Source organism: Echeneis naucrates, chromosome 12 (genome assembly GCF_900963305.1).
Source record: "Echeneis naucrates chromosome 12, fEcheNa1.1, whole genome shotgun sequence".
Classification (NCBI taxonomy): Eukaryota; Metazoa; Chordata; class Actinopteri; order Carangiformes; family Echeneidae; genus Echeneis; species Echeneis naucrates.
The window spans coordinates 18,470,062-18,491,297 of record NC_042522.1 but is presented as its reverse complement, the minus strand read 5'-3'; the positions used below and the strand labels follow the sequence as shown (position 1 = coordinate 18,491,297).

General features: G+C 44.1%; 4 protein-coding genes across 4 annotated transcripts; 1 reads left to right on the top strand and 3 right to left on the bottom strand.

Moving 5' to 3' along the window:
• Positions 1-1,839: 1,839 nt before the first annotated feature.
• Positions 1,840-4,177, bottom strand: f2rl1.2 (coagulation factor II (thrombin) receptor-like 1, tandem duplicate 2). Its single transcript, XM_029515967.1, has 2 exons — positions 4,056-4,177; positions 1,840-3,703 (listed from the first exon to the last, which is right to left on the bottom strand). The coding sequence occupies exons 1-2, from the start codon at positions 4,120-4,122 to the stop codon at positions 2,610-2,612; spliced, it is 1,161 nt and encodes a 386-aa protein (XP_029371827.1). The 5' UTR covers positions 4,123-4,177; the 3' UTR covers positions 1,840-2,609.
• A 161-nt stretch (positions 4,178-4,338) lies between these two features.
• On the bottom strand, positions 4,339-7,041 carry LOC115052081 (proteinase-activated receptor 2-like). Its single transcript, XM_029515986.1, has 2 exons — positions 6,843-7,041; positions 4,339-6,503 (listed from the first exon to the last, which is right to left on the bottom strand). The coding sequence occupies exons 1-2, from the start codon at positions 6,904-6,906 to the stop codon at positions 5,449-5,451; spliced, it is 1,119 nt and encodes a 372-aa protein (XP_029371846.1). The 5' UTR covers positions 6,907-7,041; the 3' UTR covers positions 4,339-5,448.
• Positions 7,042-7,513: 472 nt separating this feature from the next.
• LOC115052022 (proteinase-activated receptor 1-like) lies at positions 7,514-10,762 on the bottom strand. The gene is made up of 2 exons (XM_029515898.1): positions 10,546-10,762; positions 7,514-9,656 (listed from the first exon to the last, which is right to left on the bottom strand). Exons 1-2 carry the CDS (start codon positions 10,616-10,618, stop codon positions 8,401-8,403), a joined length of 1,329 nt encoding a protein of 442 aa, XP_029371758.1. The 5' UTR covers positions 10,619-10,762; the 3' UTR covers positions 7,514-8,400.
• A 6,001-nt stretch (positions 10,763-16,763) lies between these two features.
• Positions 16,764-18,733, top strand: LOC115052230 (proteinase-activated receptor 3). Its single transcript, XM_029516240.1, has 2 exons — positions 16,764-16,900; positions 17,276-18,733. The coding sequence occupies exons 1-2, from the start codon at positions 16,834-16,836 to the stop codon at positions 18,346-18,348; spliced, it is 1,140 nt and encodes a 379-aa protein (XP_029372100.1). The 5' UTR covers positions 16,764-16,833; the 3' UTR covers positions 18,349-18,733.
• The last annotated feature ends 2,503 nt before the right edge of the window (positions 18,734-21,236 follow it).

Here is a 21,236-nt window from a genome sequence, read left to right as displayed (position 1 = left end):
CTCACACGCATGAATAGACGTCTTTTAGCTGCGCCCCAGTATGATGCGTGGGCGCAATACTAATTTATCATCCTCCCTTTGAGACGAAAACAAACACACACAGACACACAAAAAAAATGCTCGTACTGGAGGAGTTGCTCATGAAGCTTGAATAAAAAGAGAATATATTTGTAATGCCAAGAGGCTTCAACCGTGAAAATGAGACTCTGAGGTTTTATTCTTTGAAATACTCAAATATTGTGTTGAAACAATACGACATGTTTCCCCTCATTTCTTTTTTTTTTTAAGGTGAGGTGTGAGGTTTAATATCCTCAGAAACTCATTTAACAATACAGTTTTAACCCCAACCCTTCACAGACACTTCAGTTTCTGCTCTTACCTGATAAATCAGATAAACCTGCAGAGGTCGCTTTTCATTCCAACACAAATCAGATAAGCAAAGCTAGAAATGTGCATCAATCATATTCTGACTATCAAACCATCGAGACAAAAACTTCCCCTCTATTGTACCGAATCTAATTACGTCTCACGGGAAATGCAGTGAGTCCTCTTTGGTACTGATATCTTCAGCCAAACGGATTTGATACGTCATGTTCCTGATTAACAAAGGAACTGACTGTTGCTTATTTTAGAAACTGCCTGCATGTGTGATAAAACCACACCAGGCTTAATTAAGCAGGAATTATATTTACCTGCATGTCTGGTGATGATATGTGTCTGTAACTTCACAGCCACGGAGGAGTTTCACTACAGGGAAGCTTGTACATCAGCAGGCTTTGCTGCAAACTCTCTGAGAAATCTACACATTGGTACATGTGTCAGTTTTTTGGCCCCGGGGTTGGTGCATGTTTTGTGGAAGTTCAGAGTGTGTATCGTAAATGCTGCATTGCAGAAAGCACCACAAGTTAACAGGAAGTAAGGCCCCTTTACATACACAACATCTCCTTTTTAACTTTTTGTGGCATGAAATAAACAAACAGGAAGTTTGAAGCAACCACCTGCCTTGTTGACAAGCTTTCTGCTAAGCCAAGCTAACTGGCTTCTATATTGGACGTGTGAATATCTTGGTGTGTGTGTGTGTCTTTGTTCTCGTTGAACCAGTGCTGCAACAAAGCCTGTAATCAGTAACCCGCCGTTTCAGTCTTGCTCATAAACTCTGCTGCAGTAAATGTTGCTCCTTGTGTGTCATGATGGACATAAAACCCCGAAATGTAATATTTTAACTTTTACAAAGCACAACCACGGTCTACTTTGACTATTTTTATTCAATTCTTCAGTCCAAACCTGTAACTCATCACCTCCTGCTCTCATGTGACTCACAAACATTTGCCTCTGCCGTGTAACTCAGGAATGTTTGAATGCAGCTGTGTAAATGCAGCGCGGCCGGGGCGTGGCCACCATCCCCGATGTGTGAAAACAAAGGTATTCTAGTTCCAAGTTCTGACAAAAGGTAAGACGACACTCCACTAGAATCAGTCACCTGTTTACACAGCCTGTGTGTGTGTACCTGGGGGAGGGTGGGGCTGTAGCTTGGAGCACATCCATTCACTCCTCACAGTGACCCCTCCCTCCCTGTTTGTTGGTCCTAAAATGTCTTTTCAGTTAAAATATGCAGCAGATTTTAACTTTAAACTAAATAATCGGCAGGCTTTGTGGGCTCGCTGTCAAAGTGGAACCTGGTCTGACATAGAAACCAGTTTGAGGACTCTCTGTTGTTGAGCTCACAGGCTCAACATGCCTCATCACGCCCGTCAACATTCCCAAACCCCCTTCGCTCTCCCCCTGCTTTTTTCTTAATCGTTAACACCCAAGTGAACAATAACACACGTTTAAACCCACAAAAAAAAAAAAAAAAAACAATCATTTAAAAAGATACTGGGCTGTTACTAAAGTTCATCTTGACACATTCCACAGATGACAAATATTTCCAGACAGTCCAGACAGTGATCCATGACAATGACTCACATCTCCCACAGCATGATATCAGCCACATTACGCAACACAATGAAGGAGTTTCACAGAAACCGCATTCTGTTGTGTTTTTCTCATTTATTAAAAATTCAAACAAAGCTTTGTAACAATGCCTACAAATGCTAATTGTCAACAGGTAAAAACATTAAAAAAGACTAATTAAAACCTGCAGCAAGTAATCAGCTGAAGAGGCAGCACAAACTAAAACACAGGAGTGAATATAAAGTTCAGCTTTTCCTTCGCCAAAGTGACACAAGACCAAGTCAAATCTTGACCTTTGATACTTCACTGCTTTATTATGGAGTTTACTGGCCTTAGATCTGATCAGCTAGTCAGTCAAAACCATCATTTCGTTGATCAGCCATGAGGGCGCTGAACCAGGCGTCTCTTCATTTATATTTATTAATAAAAAAAACAAACAAAAAAAAAAAAATATAGATATATATATATACACACATGCACACACGATTCACATTTCCGGACCAAACCTACCAAAAGCACAGGCATCTCCAAGTGTCAAGTTCAGGCTTTGAGGCCACCTGTTTTTAATTCACTGGCCTAAAGTCCAGTTTTTGCCTGCATGATGGCGTGTTTTCAGTACACTGATGGGCGATGCAGGATCTGTTTCCTGGATCGGGCTAACAGGTGCTGCTTTGTGTGTTCCCCGTGTCCGACACGTACGACTTGCTCTTCCTGGAATATTTCATGGAGCTGAAGGACACTCTCATCCTCTCCACAGTCCTGCTGCTCCTGCACAGCAACGTGTTCTTCACGTGGTTCCTGAAGTCCTCCGACACAAAGTAGTAGATGAACGGGTCGAGGCAGCTGTTGAGGCTGGCCAGGCACAGCGTGGTGACGTAGAAGCCGTACCCATTGTTGATCACGCCGTCCTTCAGCAGCGAGTAATGCACCACCAGCATGATGTTGCTGGGGATGAAGCACACGAGGAACGTCACCAGGACGGTCACGATCAGCATCACCACCTTCTGACGGTTCTTTGCCGCCGAGCTCTCCTCCATGTTTCCCAGAGACCGCAGCAGGAGGATATAGGCCACGACGATGACCACGCAGGGGACGAGGAACACCACCAAGCCCATGAAGATGAAGTAGAAGTACGGGATTTTGACGGAGGGGAAGGGGTCTTGGAGGTCACGGATGATGTTGACGTCATGGCAGGTGGTCACGTTGGGGTCTTTGAGCTTGGCGGTGTGGTCGTACAGGTACAGAGGAGTGGTGGTGAGCCAGATGAAAGCCCAGATGGCGACACAGACGGCGACCGCCACTTTCGTTTCCTTCCTTTTCTGGGACAGCGGGTGAGCCACCACCCAGTACCGCTGCACGCTCAGGCAGGCGATGAACAGGATGGAGCAGTACATGTTCCCGTAGAAGAAGCCCACCAGGACTTTACACAGCGGCTCTCCGTAGATCCAGTCGTTACCATTTAGATGGTAGGCGATCTTCAGCGGGATCCAGACGACGAAGAGCAGGTCGGCCAGAGCCAGGTTGGCCATGTAGATCGACGACGGGTGCTTCTTCTTGGTCCTGAACAGGAACACCCAGACCGCCATGGCGTTGGCGGGAAGCCCCACCACAAACACGAAGATGTACACGATGGGGAGGAAGACTGTGGTGAGGTTGCCCTTCAGCGTTTCCGACGTTTTGTGGTCAACAACAACCTGTTGTGAGTTTTCAGGGTCAGCAACACCGATGAAGCCCCGGCCCTTCCCCCCACCTACAAAACAAAAACAAATAAGAGACACATCGGCTCAATAACAATCCTGATTAAGTGTAAATATTACACACATGTATGATCTTTTCAGTTAAAGCTCTGATACAATTTCCCAACATTCCTGAGCGTTGGATTAAAAATGCTTCTTCTATTCAGGTTAATCATTACAGAAGAGTTTGCATTAGTTCATTAGTTATTGTCTTATGGTGGACTGCTGACCCCCCCCCCCGGGTGAAGATGACTAAATGAATGCATTGTCTTGAAAAGGTGAAATGAAAAGGTCATTTGTGTCCCATCAGGTCGTTGTTAGAGGTTTAAGCTTTCACCACATAAACACAGAGACTTCCGGGTTTACCTGTGGCGTCCGATCCGGAAAGGCAGCAGAGAATGAAAAGAAGCGTCAATAACCGAGTAAAGTCCATCTTAGTCCGGGTCCGGTCGGCTCTCCGGTCCTGATCTACTTTCCTTCGCTCTTCCTCCAACGAAACATTAAATAAACTCCTCCGACCGAGAAAGCCCCGCCCCGAGACTACCTGTCGCCCTGTGGGCTGACGTCACGACCGAGACCCCGCCCACCAACACCAACAGCACCGGTCTGGGGCGGTTTGCTCAATAAACAACACAAACAAATGAACAAATAACAATTCAAACACAGCATTTTATTTATAAGGATAATCTGATCTGTAATCTATTTCCCTGAACGGAAAAAGTGGTCATATTAAACTAAAAAATGACTGATGAAGCAGAACATGTCAGATTTTGAGAATTAATTAAAGATAACTGACTAATCAGTACTTAATGAGATCACATAGAGTTTAACTATTTAAAATAATCAATACTTTCATTTACAGAGAAAACAGATGAACCAATTAGATGTAGAAAAAAAACCTTGGGAGTTATTTTAAGAGAAATAAAACCTGAAAAATCACCAGAATCCAGATCATCACGTCTGTCACATGCTGGTCTTTGTCTAAAGTTCATATGAAAACAGATTTGTTCTTTCATCACGTCAGCAAAGATAATCAATCAAATCTGGGAAAACAAAAATGAACACTGAAACTATGACAGCGACGTCACAGTGTCTCCAATCCTGAATCTGAAATCTGCATAAATCTGAAGAAAGAATCATAATTAAATAAGAAAATATAGATTTTTATAACACATGTCATATAAAAAAGTCTGACGTTACAAAAGCACAAGATATAACAACATATTTAATATGAATCATATCAAAAGAATCTTATGACTGTTTATCGTATTCACAGATATTGTAAGTGACAATAGCTTTTCCAAAAAATAGACAGTTGACCATATTTGTGATTATTGTGATAATATTTCAATTAATTGTTCAGTTCTACTTTCCATCCCATCAAAACACACCAAGTGTACATCCATAATATGGGCTGAAACGACATCACATTGTTGAGTTGTGAGACAAAGTTTGACAGTAAAAGTTAAATATCAGAAATGTTTAAAAAAAAAAAGGAACACTTAATTGTGTCAGTCAAGCAAAATGTTGAACAGTTAATTTTATTGGCAAACCATAAAACACACACAAGTAATAAAATAATGACTTTAAAAACACAACAAAACGCATCAGCTTATAAACATAGTTGGACTACAAGTGATACAAAAATATACGCAAAAATATACGCAACAAAAAATTCCTGAGAGAGCTCAGAGCTTCTCGGAGGTCGTGACCTTCCGACAGAAGTCCGCTTTATTTCAGTTTAATGATGGAACCGAACTCAGCAGTCGGTGCTCTGCGTGTTGCCTGAATTCGACGTGTACGTGTTCTTCCTGGAGTACTTGAGGGCGCTGAAGGAAACCCTCATCCTCTCCACCGTCCGCTCGCTGCGGCACCGCAGCGTGTTCTTCACGTGCTCCCTGAAGTCCTCGGAGATGTAGTAGTAGACGAAGGGGTCGATGCAGCTGTTGAGGCTCGCCACGCACAGCGTGGTGATGTAGAAGCCGTACAGGTTGTTGGCGGCGCCGTCCAGCAACAGGCCGTAGTGGACCATCAGCATGATGTTACTGGGCGTGAAGCAGATCAGGAACATGACCAGCACGGTGATGATCAGCACCACGGCCTTCCGCCTCTTCTTGGCAATGGTGGCGTCGGCCATGCTGTTCCTGAGCGCCCTGAGCATGAGCACGTAGGACACGATGCAGATCAGGGTGGGGACGAGGAACCCCAGCGTGCCCATCGTCAGGAAGTACCCGGCCGCCATCTTCTTCTGGCTGGGCCTGGTGACGTCGTGGCAGGTGAAGATTTGGAGGTTGGTGACGAACACCTCCTGTTCGTACAGGTACAGGGGGACGGTGAGGAGCCAGACCGCCGCCCAGACCGCCAGCGAGATGCAAACCGCCCTGCAGGTCTTGGTCTCCTGCCGGGACAGCGGGTCGACCACGGCCCAGTAACGCTGCACGCTGATACAGGCGATGAAGGCGATGGAGCAGTACATGTTCCCGTAGAAGAACGCCACCAGCACTTTGCACAGGCCTTCGCCGTAGATCCAGTCGTTGCCGTTGAAGTGGTACGCGATCTTCACAGGGATCCAGATGACGAAGAGCAGGTCGGCCAGCGCCAGGTTGGCCATGTAGATGGACGCCGGGTGCTTGGTCTTGGTCCTGAAGAGGAACACCCAGACCGCCATGGCGTTGGCGGGAAGCGCCACAACGAACACGATGATGTAGAGGATGGGGATGAAGACGGTCGTGAGGCGGCTGGTCAGGACCTTGGTGGCCTGGGGGCCGACGGCCACTCCTTGGTCGGTTTCCGTCCCCATGAAGCCTCGTAGGTCTGCAAAACAACCACATGGAAACACAACGAAAGCAGAAAACAGAAGTAGAACCGGTTTGGAGAAACGCCAACACTCACTGACTCGCCTAGTGACGTCGCCTAGAAACCACCTGGACTGTGTGTCCACAGTCCAGGTGGTTTATGGTCCATTTTAAATATCCCCAAAGATCAAATCGAACCTGACATTCAAACTAAAGGTGAAATGAAATGAAATAAAAAAAAAATAAAAAAAAATAAAATAAATTAAACTTTGAATTAAAATGAAAAACGGGTGTTCTGTATTCGACGTGGTTCCTGAATCTACCTGAGAGAGCGCCGGAATCGAACAGGGAACCTCACCTTTCTGCGGCAGGCAGCTGTGGACGCAGCTCAGCAGCAGCAGCAGCTGTAGACAGGAAGTCATAGCGGGAAAAAACTGCGGTGGTCCGGGTCCAGGTCCGGGTCCGGGAGCGGTTCTGTCCGGCGTCGCTCTCTCGGCCGCCGATTTCTGAGCCTGTGTCAAAATATCTGTGGACACTTACGTGACGTCATCCGGTCAGGTGACCAGGCGTTGGTTCATCACCGACAACGCCCTCTCACTTCCGGGTCTTTATCTTCAGCACTTTCACATCTTTGAACACTGAATGAATAACGAGTAAAAACACAGAACGGGTTTAGTAAATAAAAATAAATTAAATTAGATATGACTGATTCGTTCATTCATTTTATTAAGTTTTATTCATAAAGACAAAAAATACAATTCAAACTAATATTTATGTAAATAATGACTGTTTGTTGGTATAGGCATACTTGTAATTTCATTTATTTTAAATTCAGGAATCCAGCAGCTCATTAATTGTAACACTAATTAAAAATCTTTCCTTCAAATTCAGATATTTAATACATCCTGATCCACAGATTTTGTGTTTGGGGTCTGTTCTCAACTGTGAAAACTTTAACCCCATGATGACAAAACTCGATGGCATTAAAGTATTTTGTCAGAGCATCAAACAAATTGATCAACACGTACGTCATGATCATTCATAATCATCTTTATTTTGGATTTATCAGTCGCTGTAAGTGGTGGCAGGTGTGTTCTGATTGATATTCAACAAAAGAGGGAAAATTATATTGATATATGTATATGTTATATGTTATATGTTATATTGATATTATATTGATATATATATATGTAATTAATTTTACAGAAGACTACACAAAAAACAAAACATTGTGTGTCATGTTTTTAATATCTCTTACGCTTGGCACAAAGTCACTCTCAGTTCTTTATAAACTGAATCCTGATGATGTTTTTCATACATGGATTTATTAAAATGACAATGATGATTTTAAACAGCATTTGCATAACAAAGCAACAATAGTGGGGCGTGTGAATATGTGACACATTAATACAGAGCAGTTGTGTGACAGGTGGGCCAATATGTCCAGGTAACACAGCGCTATCTGCTGGAGGAGTAAAAGAAGAGCTCTGACAGAAGAGAAGCGACTATTTTAATAAAATACATTCAGCATTGCACATTTCACACCAGCAGGAGGCGGCATGAAACAAAAAAACTGTGTTCACACAGTGTGTAAGTGTTTGACAGTTTAACAGTTTGGACAAAAAAAATTAAATAAGAAGGATTACATGTGTGTTTTTTTTTAAATAAACATCAAACATACCAGCAAAATGCAAAAAGATACAGAATTTTGTTCTAGACTCAAAAGCTCTTACACACAAACACCCACAAAAAAAAAAAAAACACTTCATAAAGTTGTAGAAAACATTTTCTTATCTAAGCTTCCTTCCTCTTCAAAGAAAAAAGTTAATGTGGGGAACTGAAACGTTGCAGATGAGCTCTTCGCCATAATTCACAATAAAATGTCTGCCGGTTCCGAACCCTGACAGTTTGTTGGGTCACACTAGCAGCTTCGTGTACTGGCTGTTGACGTTCGTCTGTAAAGAGTCCGTCTGGGAGACCGCGCTGTGAAATTTGGAGCTTTGGGTGTGGCTGGATTTCAGGATGGTTCTGGAGCTGGACCTGCAGGAATCAGAGGACGTGTGGCTGAAGCTGCTGCTGCCTGATATCTTCTGACACCTCAGGGTGCTGGACAGTTCTCTCTGGCACTGGGACGAGCCGAAGTAGTAGACCATCGGATCCAGGAGGCAGTTCAGGCTGCCCAGGCACATGAAGACCAGGTAGGCGCCGTAGGAGCCGTCGGGGGTCTCCTGGCTGTTGGTGACGCCTTTGTTGAACTGCAGGTAGTGCGTCAGCAGGAGGCAGTTTGTGGGCGTGAAGCACAGCACAAATATGATCAGCACCGTCAGAGCCATGACCACCGCTCTCGATCTGCGGCGTGAGCGTCCGATGACGCCGCGCGGGACCCGGCTCAGCGTCCAGATCACCTGGATGTAGGACACCAAGGTGATGAGCAGCGGCAGGAAGAAGAGGGCGCAGCACAGGGTGACGAAGTACAGCTTGTAGTGCCACATCTTGCTGGCAGACTGCACGTCGTGGCAGGTGGTGATGTTCAGCTGGCTGAGGTGAACAGTCTGGTCGGCGAGGACGAGGGGCACGGTGGCGGCGAGGGAAAGCGTCCACATGGTCACACAGGCTATGACCGAGTTCCGCGGCCTCCTCCAAGACAGCGAATCGATCGGGTAGACCACGGCCAGAAGACGATCCACGCTGATGCAGGCGATGATCAGGACCGAGCAGTACATGTTCCAGTAGAAGGCGGCGGTGACCAGGCGGCACATGACGGGCCCGAACACCCAGTCGTTCCCGCCAAAGTGGTAGGAGATCTTGAACGGGAGCAGCATGGCGAAGAGCAGGTCGGCGCAGGCCAGGTTCAGCATGTAGATGGCCGCCGGCTTCTTGGGCCGGATCCTCAGCGCGAAGGCCACCACTGCGCAGATGTTGATGGGCACGCTGACGAGGCAGACCAGGGTGTAGAAGGACGGGATGAGGACGGTGGACACGGTGCCGGTGAGGAACAGCAGCGCCTCCTCCGAGATCTCCAGCCGGTGGAGGCGGGTGATGTTGGGCCCCCGGCCCCTCGTAGAGCTGTTCAACGTGACCCCCTCATCGTCCGTATAAAGATGACCCAGGTCCAACGGTTCATCTGTGACCGACCTATCAAACGCTATAAAGGTCCGTCCATAGTTAGAGCCTGGAGAGAGAAAGAGAGAGTGAGAGAGAGAGTCAGCATCACATTCACTGCAGCCATTTTTATTATCATTACACAGCTGAAATGATGTGAACTATTGAACTAGTGAACTATTATGGTATTGATTAAAGGTCCCACATACACGTCCCTGTCTGATTCTAAACCAGTTAAAGTATCAGAGGTCTTCCCACAGAACCTGAGCCTTAAAACCAGCCGTCCGGACTTCTGACACTTTATGATGTCACAACAAAGCGGGCGACGCCCCCAAACTGAAGCCAAAAAAAAATGCTGCTTTATTTGATCTTGTTTAATTAGAGGAGAAACTCAGATTCTCTCTTCTGATTGGTGCACATTTAAAAGTGTAAAATATGAGACCTTTTATTAGACTTCTGCCAATAATTTACTGGTTATAGATTCTCAAACTCATTTTATTTGTTTGTACATCTGAAAAATTAGCTTTAAAAAAACTTTTCCTGACAACAAAACTATATGAATATATAACAGACAAATAACTTATATATAAAGAAACCACTCAGAACCACAAATTTTTTAAAAAGATTTTTCTTTAAATTTCTTGAAATAAATCTATTAATAACATCAAATTCTCATAACTGTTGCTGAAAGGTCTGAAAAAGGAAAATGATTAAATATATCTCCTAATTTGCAAAACAAACAAAACAGAGCTAATCGTCGGATTGAGAAGCTCAAATCAGCAGAATTTAAGCGGACTGAAATTATTAATCACCAACATCATTAATGTTTGTCGATGAAACAGCTGATGTGCTCAGTTTTTAAAAATAACTCAATGTGGAGTCGCACCTCTTAAAAAGTTAATGCTGTTCGACTGAAACTTAATTTTTATTTATTTAAAAGTTAAATTGAATCTTCTCACCGTTTCTGACCGCAGCAGACACCGAAGCACACAACAGGACCACCAACGAGGTGAGTCTGAACCCTGCAGGCATTTTAACGGTGACAAACAAAAGTGAGAAAAGTGAGAAAAGTGAGAAAAACCGAAGAGTGTTCGCGCGCTTCTCCGTCCTTCCGCAGACTGTCTCTGGTGTCGGTCCTCATCCGGTCCACCGGCTCTGGTCTGAAGGGAGTCCAGTTTCCTCCCGGAGACCCCCCCCCAACGCCAAACACCGAGCAGCCAATCAGAGAGCAGCCCTGCACGCGGACACGCATTCCTCTCGCCTGACGTCACCTTTCCCGTCTCGCTCCAGCAGCCAATGAAGAAGTTAATGAGATCGCTCATTTAGCCAGGAAAAAAAAAAAAAAAAGAGAGATCAGGATTCACTTTCTAATCTTATGTTTCTGATTTTTCTCAAAGTAACACTGATGCAAATAAACAACAACAAAAACACAATAAAAAAGAAAGTGAACAAGAGCTAGTTTTAATTTGAAATCCGAACTCAACAGGAAGCATAAGGGACATTAGGATAAGACTAAATACTGGAGATATAACCTCACAGCACAGAGAACAAGAGAATCATATTAAATATTTATATGTAAAAGCTACTTTAGCATTAAAACGTCCATGTTTAATTCATTTATTGGCTTCAGACGGTTATATAAGAGCACCAGAGCAGAACTGCTTAAATACACTGTCGGACATTTTTGGCACAAAAACAAAGAGAACAGTATGTGTGACTGAAACAGATCATCCCTCCTCCTCTGACAGGAGGTAACACCCTTCGAGCCTCCTCAGGGTCTGCTCTGTTTACAGCAGAGAAGCAGAGAGATGGACAACAAGAGGCCGAAAACGCTTAAAATCCCAGAAGTGATTAGACGTTTACTGCTTATGTAAACCTGCTGTGATGACCTCCTATTTGTGGGACATCACATGATGCTGTGTACTGTTTTCTGCTTCAGAGGTCATGGGAGTGTTTGACTTCATACGTCTGAGATGTTTGAGGCCTGAACAAATAAATGTGGAGCAGCAGGCGGGCTGTTTTTCTTAGACAGAAGGACAAATGTGCCAGGTACTTTCTCTTTGTGGGAGTTTTTAACATTGTGGGGGGAGGAGGGGGACAATTAGGCCAGGACGAGGTGGAGGCTCGCCTGACTCATTTATCCCGTTTGTCATACGCAATATCTAAGCTCCCAGGCAGGCGGACTCAGCCCTCCTGAGAGTATTTTCCACCGTGACCTTTTTATTGTTAAAATACAAGATGGAGTTAAATTCTTTTAAGAAAACGATCCAATCTGCAGCCAAGTCCTGAAAAAAAATGGATGTCAATGCTAAAGAGCCTTAAACTTGCTTTCTGTCTTATGACCATCGCTGGCTGTACAAAGAAGACCGTGTTGAAATCTATGGGAAAATGTCCCTCCTCCTCCTCAGGACACTGATGGTCGTCTTCAATACAACATGTTGTTTTAGCTGGGCTACTGTGTGGTCGACAGTTGGGCCCCCGGCCCCTCGTAGAGCTGTTCAACGTGACCCCCTCATCGTCCGTATAAAGATGACCCAGGTCTAACAGTTCATCTGTGACCGACCTATCAAACGCTATAAAGGTCTGTCCATAGTTAGAGCCTGGAGAGAGAGAGAGAGTGAGAGAGTGAGCGAGAGAGTCACTGCAGCCATTTTTATTATCATTACACAGCTGAAATGATGTGAACTATTGAACTAGTGAACTATTATGGTATTGATTAAAGGTCCCACATACACGTCCCTGTCTGATTCTAAACCAGTTAAAGTATCAGAGGTCTGTCCACAGAACCTGAGCCTTAAAACCAGCCGTCCGGACTTCTGACACTTTATGATGTCACAACAAAGCGGGCGACGCCCCCAATCCGAAGCCACCTGAACCAACTTTACAGAATTTATCTTTTCCAGGTTTTTACCTAAAAGCTGCTTTATTTGATCTTGTTTAATTAGAGGAGAGACTCAGATTCTCTCTTTTGATTGGTGCACATTTAAAAGTGCAAAATATGAGACCTTTTATTTGATTATATAGATTCTCAAACTGATTTTTTCAGATCATTCAAATGTATTAATCATAACTACATTTGATATCAGCTGTACAGATTAAATCCATCTCTGTCAGCAGACTGTGGCAGTGACAAAGTCACTTGATGCTAATTTGTCTGACCATCTGCTGTTATTGGCTCTGAATGTTGCTAGCATAACGTTAGCTTTCGCTCAAGTTTCTGTAATCTCAGCATCATGAAGGAAGTAAAAGAAGCGGACTCCCTTCTCCGCTTCCATGCAGGAAAAACGCTGACTGACTCCCCTTCAGGATGATTTATCCGCTCCTGCCTCCGTTACACCTGACCGCCGTCGCCATCTTCTTGGGTTTTGGCGGACAACGAAGCGCATGCGTGGATTCAAAACGCGGAACTACTTAAACTTTCCTGGTATTTTTTGAATATGATGCAAAAATACATATTAAAACTTACTCTTCCCACACAGTTTATTTATGACATGAATAACATGTATAGTTTTACTTGAATAATTCCAGTTCTCACTGATACTTAAAATTAGAACGTAATTGTGACAGCTAACCTAATAAATATTACACAAAATCATTTTTTTCACTGTGTTCTCCTCCTCAGGTCCACATTCTCCTACAAAATAATAATAATAATTTTATTTTTCACTGTGGGCCACATCTTTCAGAGGACGTGGGCCTTTGTAGCTGTTGTCGTTCCCCCTTAAAGTTGCATTACCAAACAACTTTGGTGAGACAGAACTTCTTACTGTAATTTTAAAAGGCACATTGGTTCAACTATCACTCATCAAATTCAGTCGTGAGGGATGTGGCCCATGAAACAGGGAAAAACAGCTTATCTTTCACATATGAAGCCAGATGATTAGTTTACTTTAACATGGATGAAGGAAACAGAGACAGAGGCTTTGCTCTTTCCAAAAGAAACAAAATCCAGCTTTCAGCACCTCTAAAGTTCACAAATTCACACACACACACCTTCCTGGAGGGGAACTGACAGACAGTCAGGGGAAACTCAAAGCCGTGGAAATGCTCCTCACCACCTCCACCTCTCAGGCGTTTGTGCTGGGCCGTGAGAGTGAACCAAAACAAACACAGTTGTGCCAAAGAAAATCCAAAAATTGTGCTTCATTGAGCCGCACCGAGAAGCTTTAAGTGTTTTTGTTTTCATGAGAAAGTGTGCAGCAGCACACGGTGTCCATCCGCCTTATGGGTTTGGGTGTGAAAAGACAAAAGCATTCCTCCTCCTGAAAAAAGAGGCAGGATACAGACTGTGAGAGACCAAGTCTGGAGTGACGTGACTAGCTCGGAGCCAGGCCGCTGTTGTTTTCACCACTTATTCCTTCCTTTTCTGTACCCACCTTCCACACAGTTTATCGTTCTCTGGACATCGTCCAGCTGAGACCAGCAGATAAAAACAAGGAGAATGGTGATTGTATCACTGGGAAAAATTTGCTTTCGGTTTAAGCTGCTTGGTCTAGACAGGGTACTCAACGGGGACACAAAACATCTGGATATCATAAACTAAGTGATCAGTCACTTCATATCTTGACTCATTTCTTTTAATTGACGTTGAGTAAATCTGACGTTAACCACAGAGAAAATACTGAAAGAGGAGCTTTATGCATTTTGGTCCATCAGCAACCTGAGAATATATAAAGCTGAACGAACCAGCAGCTCTCACCAGAACCTAAATTAATTGTATACCAATCTGTTGTGTTTTGACGACTTTTGGGCACCTTTCTTTGTCGTTCATCATCAGATTACGTAATTTTGGATTGCATGAACCTGAAAACATTTAGCAAATGAAGTTGAAATTTGTGAAAATGGCAGTGCTTTTCTCTGACTGTATTTTCTTTTTTTTTTTTTTTATTCCTGAGCCAAGTGAAAATGATCACTTGTTCCTCTGGAAGAATATTATCTCAAGTAAATATTATACTATAAAATAAAACAATGTGAGAATACATTTGTTCTTAGTTAAGAGGTTTGGCATCACACACACATGGAAAGCATCTGTTTGTACAGTGGAAGGTACACTTCGTCCCCTGGCACACTTAAATTTTCTCACATATAAAATCATTTTAAAAAAATTCACTGTAGTCCAGGAGCAGATGCTCTATGACCACAGGCCAGATGTTCAATTATCAATATCATGAGCGGCCTGGGAAGTCTGGTCTCATGTAGGCTGGTGTCCCACCCAATCCAGTTTGCTTACAGAGCAGATCAGCAGATGAGCCCATTACTGGTGGGGGTGTAATGGGCTCATCCTGTTGGTTGGGAATTTAACCCCATCCTGCCCAACAGATCAGCAGGTTTCCCTTCCCAAAACTTTCATATGACATAGCAGCTTTTCACATTCCATACTTTTCACAAACTAAACAGACTAAAGGTATATGTGGGCAGCTTTATGTTGCTGATTTAAAACTTTAATTTTAAAGGCCTGAACGTTTACTGGGCTTCACTGTGTACCAGCAACGATCCTTTAAAGAGCCAACACAACAGAGAACTGAGGCTGAAAGAAAAATAAATAAATAAAAAAAACCCTGAAAGACTGAAGGAACCCTGTGATGAAAGTAAATGTTGCCCTCTGGTGGGAGAAAACTGGCTTTCAGGCTCAGCTCAGTTCAATGTAAGCATATTTGGAATTTTCTTCTAAAACCACCTCCACCCCCAGGATGACTTCATTTATATTTAACCACGGTGCCATTTGCAGCAGTCGGACACGGATGAGTCAGATTAATCCAGATCATATGGGGCCCACTTTGGTCTGGCAGGAGAAGGATTTAATGACTCCATAAAGACAGTTAGCTGCCTCTATTGTTTTTGAGTTTTGAGTCTCACATCTTAATGGACACAAGATGGAGGAAACACAAAAAAAAAAAAAAAAAAAAAAAAGTCTTGTCTTTCAATCTAACATGTTTATGGTTTAGTCACAACAACTCTGATAATGTGTGCTTGAATTTGATCTCCAAACAGAAAGCGACATTCTGGGAAATGAGACCACGTAATGAGCATTACTGTGCAGGAAACTGATGCTTGTGACAAACAGGAAATAGATGTATTATTGTCCCTCTGCTATCTAACAGATCTGAGCGGTGTCTTTGAACTGAATGGAAACAGCTTTCTTAATTAATTAATTAATTAATTAATTAATTAATTTTTTGAATATATTGAAAAATAACATTGGCATTCAATTATGTGGGTTTCTCACGTGGCGATTATTTATGAACTTTATGCTTTTTCATAATAGGAACATAAATATTACACACTTATTTTTCTTTATTCTCTTTTAGCTGCGTGGCTGAATGAACGTTACAAACAGGAAACAAATACCAAGACACATCTAAACCTTGATGAGCGGGGGCGGCTAATAAATAGGAGACAGGTCACAGCTGTGGTCAGCTGGATGTGGGCTCAAAATAATAAAACATCCACTGACGCAGAGCTAAACAACACTTCAGGCCCTGAAGATAAAGATTACTTAGAAATGAAACCAGACGAAGCTCTTTTTAAAGATGTGTCAAGACACATATTTAGAAATATGACAAAATCATTAAATGTCCATGTGGAAACAGAGCAGTCCATAATGTTAACAGAATAAGTGTCACCTGTAGCATCATCAAAAATAAATAAATAAAAAACAAAAATCTAAATATGACAACCTTTTCCTAAAATATTTGTTCATCTTTCAGAAAAAGAGTAAACAGAGTAAACAAAAAAGTACTCAGACAAGCTTATCATATTCACGCAGGCATTTCCTCGCTCGCATACATTACTTCATCCCAAGTCCCTTCAGGGGAATGAGGCACGACAGGAAAGGGTTTCTTAAAGGACCAGCTATGCTACACTTTTTGAGGCTTTACATTTCAGTTCAGGAACAAATAAAGAGCATCCAGAATAGATAATGTAAAAGTTTGGGGCTGAAAGTTTAAGGAGGGATTGAAGAGAAAGAAGAGAGTCAGCAGTTCATGGCAGAGTTCAGTGTTATCTGCTAAAACAGATAAGAAATATGAAAACAGAACGTGAGAAAGTTAGGCCATAACTTTGCACCGTGCATGTTAGAACAGAGGTGAAATTTTCTTTCTGCACTCACTCACTCACTCGCTCGCTCGCTCAGGGGAGGTGTCATGAGGAAACATGAATCCTCCCAGACTGCCAGCAGGCTGAAGCCACACCGAGCAGCGCAGATCAGACAGGAGCTGAGCCGAGGAGCCGCTTGACAATCAGAAAACATGAGGAAACTTCCGCTCTTCTTCCTCCTTTTGGTCCTCTGGATCAGCGGAACGCTTCAAAAGAAAGGTGAGAGAAGCACCACAGAGATCAGATGGAGAAAAAGACCACAGAAATTATTTTAGGTTCCTTCTTTCTAGTTTCACTCAGTAAAGAATGTGAGTTCAAGCTACAACGTGTGGAGTAATTTCTCCATAATTTACAAAAACACAAGAGAATTTATCACTGAGCTGAAACTGCCAACTAATCAAGACAATTACAATTAAAAAAAACTTGGGAGCTTTAGGATTAAGTATTTATTAGTAAGTATTTGTTTTCCTCATTCTCACTGTAGTGTAATTATAATTTTTTTGAAAATAAGTTTTCTTTGGTCCGTGAAGTAAAGATGAATGAGGTTGTGTGTGTTTTAAATCAAGCTGACTTTTTGTTGTTTTTGTGGCACAGACAGGCATCCCCAGCGCAGAAACGTCACGAATGGCGCTGTGCCCAGAGTGTTTATTGGCGAACCCGTCCTTCAGACCGAACCAGCCTTTGTCCCGAACGCAACTCGGGCTCCCGGCTCGTCTCCATCCCTTCCAGCACTGCGGTTGCTAAGCAACAGCACGGCGGAGTACCTCAGGGGCGCCCTCAGCACCCGGGTGATCCCCGTCATTTACACGCTGGTGGTGACGTTCGGGGTTCCGGCCAACGTGCTCATCTTGTGCGCGCTGGCCTCCAAGATCAGGAAGGTGTCGTCCGCCATCCTGTACTGCAGCCTGGCCGTCTCCGACCTGTTCCTCCTGCTCTCCCTGGTCTTCAGGGTTCACTACCATCTCCATGGAAACCACTGGGCGCTCGGAGAGGCCGCCTGCCGGGCGACGACGGCCTGTTTCTATGGCAACCTCTACTGCTCGGCCACGACGCTGGCGTGCATCGCCGTCAAGCGCTACCTGGCCGTGGTGCACCCGTTCAGCTACCGGAGCCCCCCCAGGAGGACGTGCACGGCCGCCGTGACGCTGGCCGTGTGGTCGGTGTTCGCGGCCGCCGTCGTCCCGCAGCTCCTCGTGCGGCAGAGCTACGCGCTCGCCGAGCCGCGGCGCGTCACGTGCCACGACGTGCTGCCGCTGCGCGCGGACTCCCACCGCTTCCTGCTCCACTACCACGTGGCCCTCGCCGTGCTCGGCCTCGTGCTGCCGCTGGTGGTCAGCGTCTTCTGCTACGTCCGGATCATGTGCGAGCTGAACCGGTCCCACCTGGACTGGGCCACCTACATCCGGGCCAGCTCCCTGGTGTTCGCCATCTTCCTGCTGTGCTTCACCCCCGCAGGTGTCCTGCACCTGCTGCATCACCTGCTGCATCACCTGCAGCTGTTCGCGGACGGCACGGAGAGCTTGTACGTGCACTTTAACGTGGTGGTGTGTCTGTGCTGCCTCCACGCCTGCCTGGACCCGTTCCTCTTCCTGCTCATGTCCAAGTCTGCAGGCTCCAGGAAATACTTCCAGGCCTCTAAGGGGGTGTCCATCACCCTGTCTGCCTGAAAGGCCTGATGGGGGGCTGGACTGCTGAATGCCTGAGAAGACGACTGACAAATGTAAAGTTATGATGTAATGTAGCTTCACAGCAGGAGGTAACCGGGTTGGTTTAAGTTAATAGCTGGTTAGAATTAAAGAACACGCCACTTAACCGCCTGCTGGGTGAGCCGCCATTTTGAAACCTGTTTTCTGTCAATCAGACCGTAGCCACGCCCCCTACTAGAAACCCTGCTTAATTGTAAATTTTGAAATATTTTTAAATCAATTATTTTGTAAATTACAGTATTAACTTTTTTTTTTATCCTGTTGCACTTGAGATGAATCCATTAACGTGGCGTTTGTTTATTCCTGCAATAATCTGTGTTGATTAAAACATTTACATTTAACCATTTAAATCTTTGTATTATTTACTTGGATGTTTTGTGTTGCCTGAAGACAAACGAATTTAAACCACATATGCTTCTCATTTTGTTGGCATTTCCTGCCCTGCGTTCGACCCCGCCACCCCCCTCACTTTACACTGAGCAGTATATCACAACAACATGCACCAGAAGGAAGGTGCAGGGCCTCCATCTTCTCCGCTGACGATCGCCGTCCTCAGACGAGCTGCTCGGCCGATTTCCTGATGCAGCTCATCTGAGATGGTTTTCCCGATGTGGAGGTCACTGAAGTTCAACAGTGTTCACTGTTTGTGATGCCAGTTTTCCTTCGTGACACAGAACCTAATCCTGCCGGGAAGAGAAATTAAACCATGCAGCGTTACAGGAGCTAATATCACGTGTGAGTTGTAACAGCTTGAATGCGAAGACTCACCAGGAAGCTGCCATAAAAAGATTGAGACGTTTGTCATAAAGTAAGGCATAAATAACCAAAAAATCCTCATAAAAATGACGCCGTGCTGGTTAATTCTGTGGAAATGGAATCTTCACATCTGGAGTTTGAACACATCAGACAAAGAACCACAGCTGTTCAAATGAAACTCTTTATTCAGTATGTAGATGCCAGAGGAATCCACCTTTAGACTGCACTCACTTGAGCCTTTTCTTATCAAAATAAATCATATCACAGACAGGTAACTGCTTTGACACACATCTGTGGTTTTGTTTGACAGCAGAGGTTTTTTTTTTTTTTTTTTTTTTAAATCTGGTCGGTATTTCAGCAGAAGTAGATTTGATTGCTGACCCCCTGCGACACAACATCCTGTAGAACAGACAGTCATCTCATCACGGGCATGACCTTTCACAACGACCTCAGAGTCAAGGCGGCCTAACAGAACGCCTATCCACAGCAAAACTGACGACACACGAGAATGATATGTTCCCCTTCAAACCCGAGAAATAATGTCTGCCTGCTGCCACAGAGGAAGCAGGCAGAGACACCGACAGGGAAAAAGGAGGAGGGAAATAAAAAGCACACACACACACACGCACACGCACACACACAACAGAGGGACTTTTAGTAATAAACATGCAGGATTTCATTTTGGAAACGGTGAGTTCAGTTTAGCACAAGTGGACGATGTTTGCAGAAGGAGAGGCAGCAATGCAGACGAGCTGACGTATAAAGCATCACACATATTAATCAGGAAACCAGATTCATTGTGGTTAGAAGAACTGAAAGAAACAGCAGCGTACATTTGTGTTAGCTGACGAAACCCAGAAGAGAAAATATCACAGGAGTTCGCTTTACAAACGACCCGATGCATTTTAACATCAACGCACAGACAGTGCAGCAGCAAGGGTACCATTCATCAGGTTTTAACTGGTCAGTTCAGCCAAATAACAAAACAGTAAGAGCCGATTCCTTATTTAGCGTGAAGCTACCTAACGATGCAGTCTGCTGTCTCAGTGGACTGAAGAAAAACAGACAAATGACGCAGCTGGCACACAGAGACGAAGGAAACAGTCAACTGCTGACAGCATTGACGTTTTCAGCAGTCCAGTCCACCATTTTGGTCCAGATCTGATTGCTGTGGACTCTGTTGTTGTTGATCCCCAGAGGATGAACCGCTGTCATTTAGTTCTCTCCCTTCGTGTACCTAAACTGATGGCCTTCCCACCAACCTCAGCTGTACTCGCTAATTAGCAAATAACACTAAGCCGTAAGATGATGAGTGTTTTTAGACAGTATATCTGCTTTACGTCCACATTTTACGTTTGCCTTCAGTGCTAATTGGAAATATTAGCATTGAGGGTAAGAAGAGCTGATACAGCAACATTATACCTGCTTAACATCAGCTTGTTAGCATGTTTTTTTATTATTATTATTTATTTCACAGCAGAATAAACAGATTTTCATTCACCTCCATCGCACTGAAGGGCTGAAATTCCAGCAGAAACTATTTGTGCGACGATGGGCTCCATCTTTTAGTAATTTGGGTGAACTGACCCTTTATGCATGGCTTTTAGTTTGGCTTTGTCATGTGGTTCAGGTCCTCCAAAGAGTTTCCTGGTTTATAAAAGAACATGGAAAAAGAAAACACACTCTCACTGACTCACACAGACACACAAACAAACACACTGCCCAATCAGGAGATGAAGAGACCAAAAAAAAAAAAAAAAAAAAAAAAAAAAAAGGCAGCACAGCAGAGCTTGGATGAAGGGATGAGCTCGACAGAGAGAGAGGCACGACATTTGTGAAAGGCCTTTGAGTTTTGGAGGAAGAGGCAGCGAGGCAGGACGAAATAAACAGACTGGACAGAGGACAGGGCGGGTCGAGAGACACAGAGAGAGGAGAGGAAAAAAAAGCTGATGGTTTTTTTCTATATATATATATATATGTGTGTATATAACAGCAGAGGTTTCCTACAGTATAAATTTCTTCTTGACGGATCTGTTTAGGACTGAGAGCAAAGCCCTTCACGGTGAGCTCGGCGCCACGAGACAAACACAACA

Coding starts and splice junctions, on each gene's coding strand:
- f2rl1.2 (XM_029515967.1), bottom strand. CDS start 4,122: ATGGACTTTACTCGGTTATTGACGCTTCTTTTCATTCTCTGCTGCCTT. Junction 3,704..4,055: donor TTCCGGATCGGACGCCACAG/GTAAACCCGGAA, acceptor TTTGTTTTGTAG/GTGGGGGGAAGGGCCGGGGC.
- LOC115052022 (XM_029515898.1), bottom strand. CDS start 10,618: ATGCCTGCAGGGTTCAGACTCACCTCGTTGGTGGTCCTGTTGTGTGCT. Junction 9,657..10,545: donor GTCTGCTGCGGTCAGAAACG/GTGAGAAGATTC, acceptor TTCTCTCTCCAG/GCTCTAACTATGGACGGACC.
- LOC115052081 (XM_029515986.1), bottom strand. CDS start 6,906: ATGACTTCCTGTCTACAGCTGCTGCTGCTGCTGAGCTGCGTCCACAGC. Junction 6,504..6,842: donor CAGCTGCCTGCCGCAGAAAG/GTGAGGTTCCCT, acceptor GTTGTTTTGCAG/ACCTACGAGGCTTCATGGGG.
- LOC115052230 (XM_029516240.1), top strand. CDS start 16,834: ATGAGGAAACTTCCGCTCTTCTTCCTCCTTTTGGTCCTCTGGATCAGC. Junction 16,901..17,275: donor CGGAACGCTTCAAAAGAAAG/GTGAGAGAAGCA, acceptor TTTGTGGCACAG/ACAGGCATCCCCAGCGCAGA.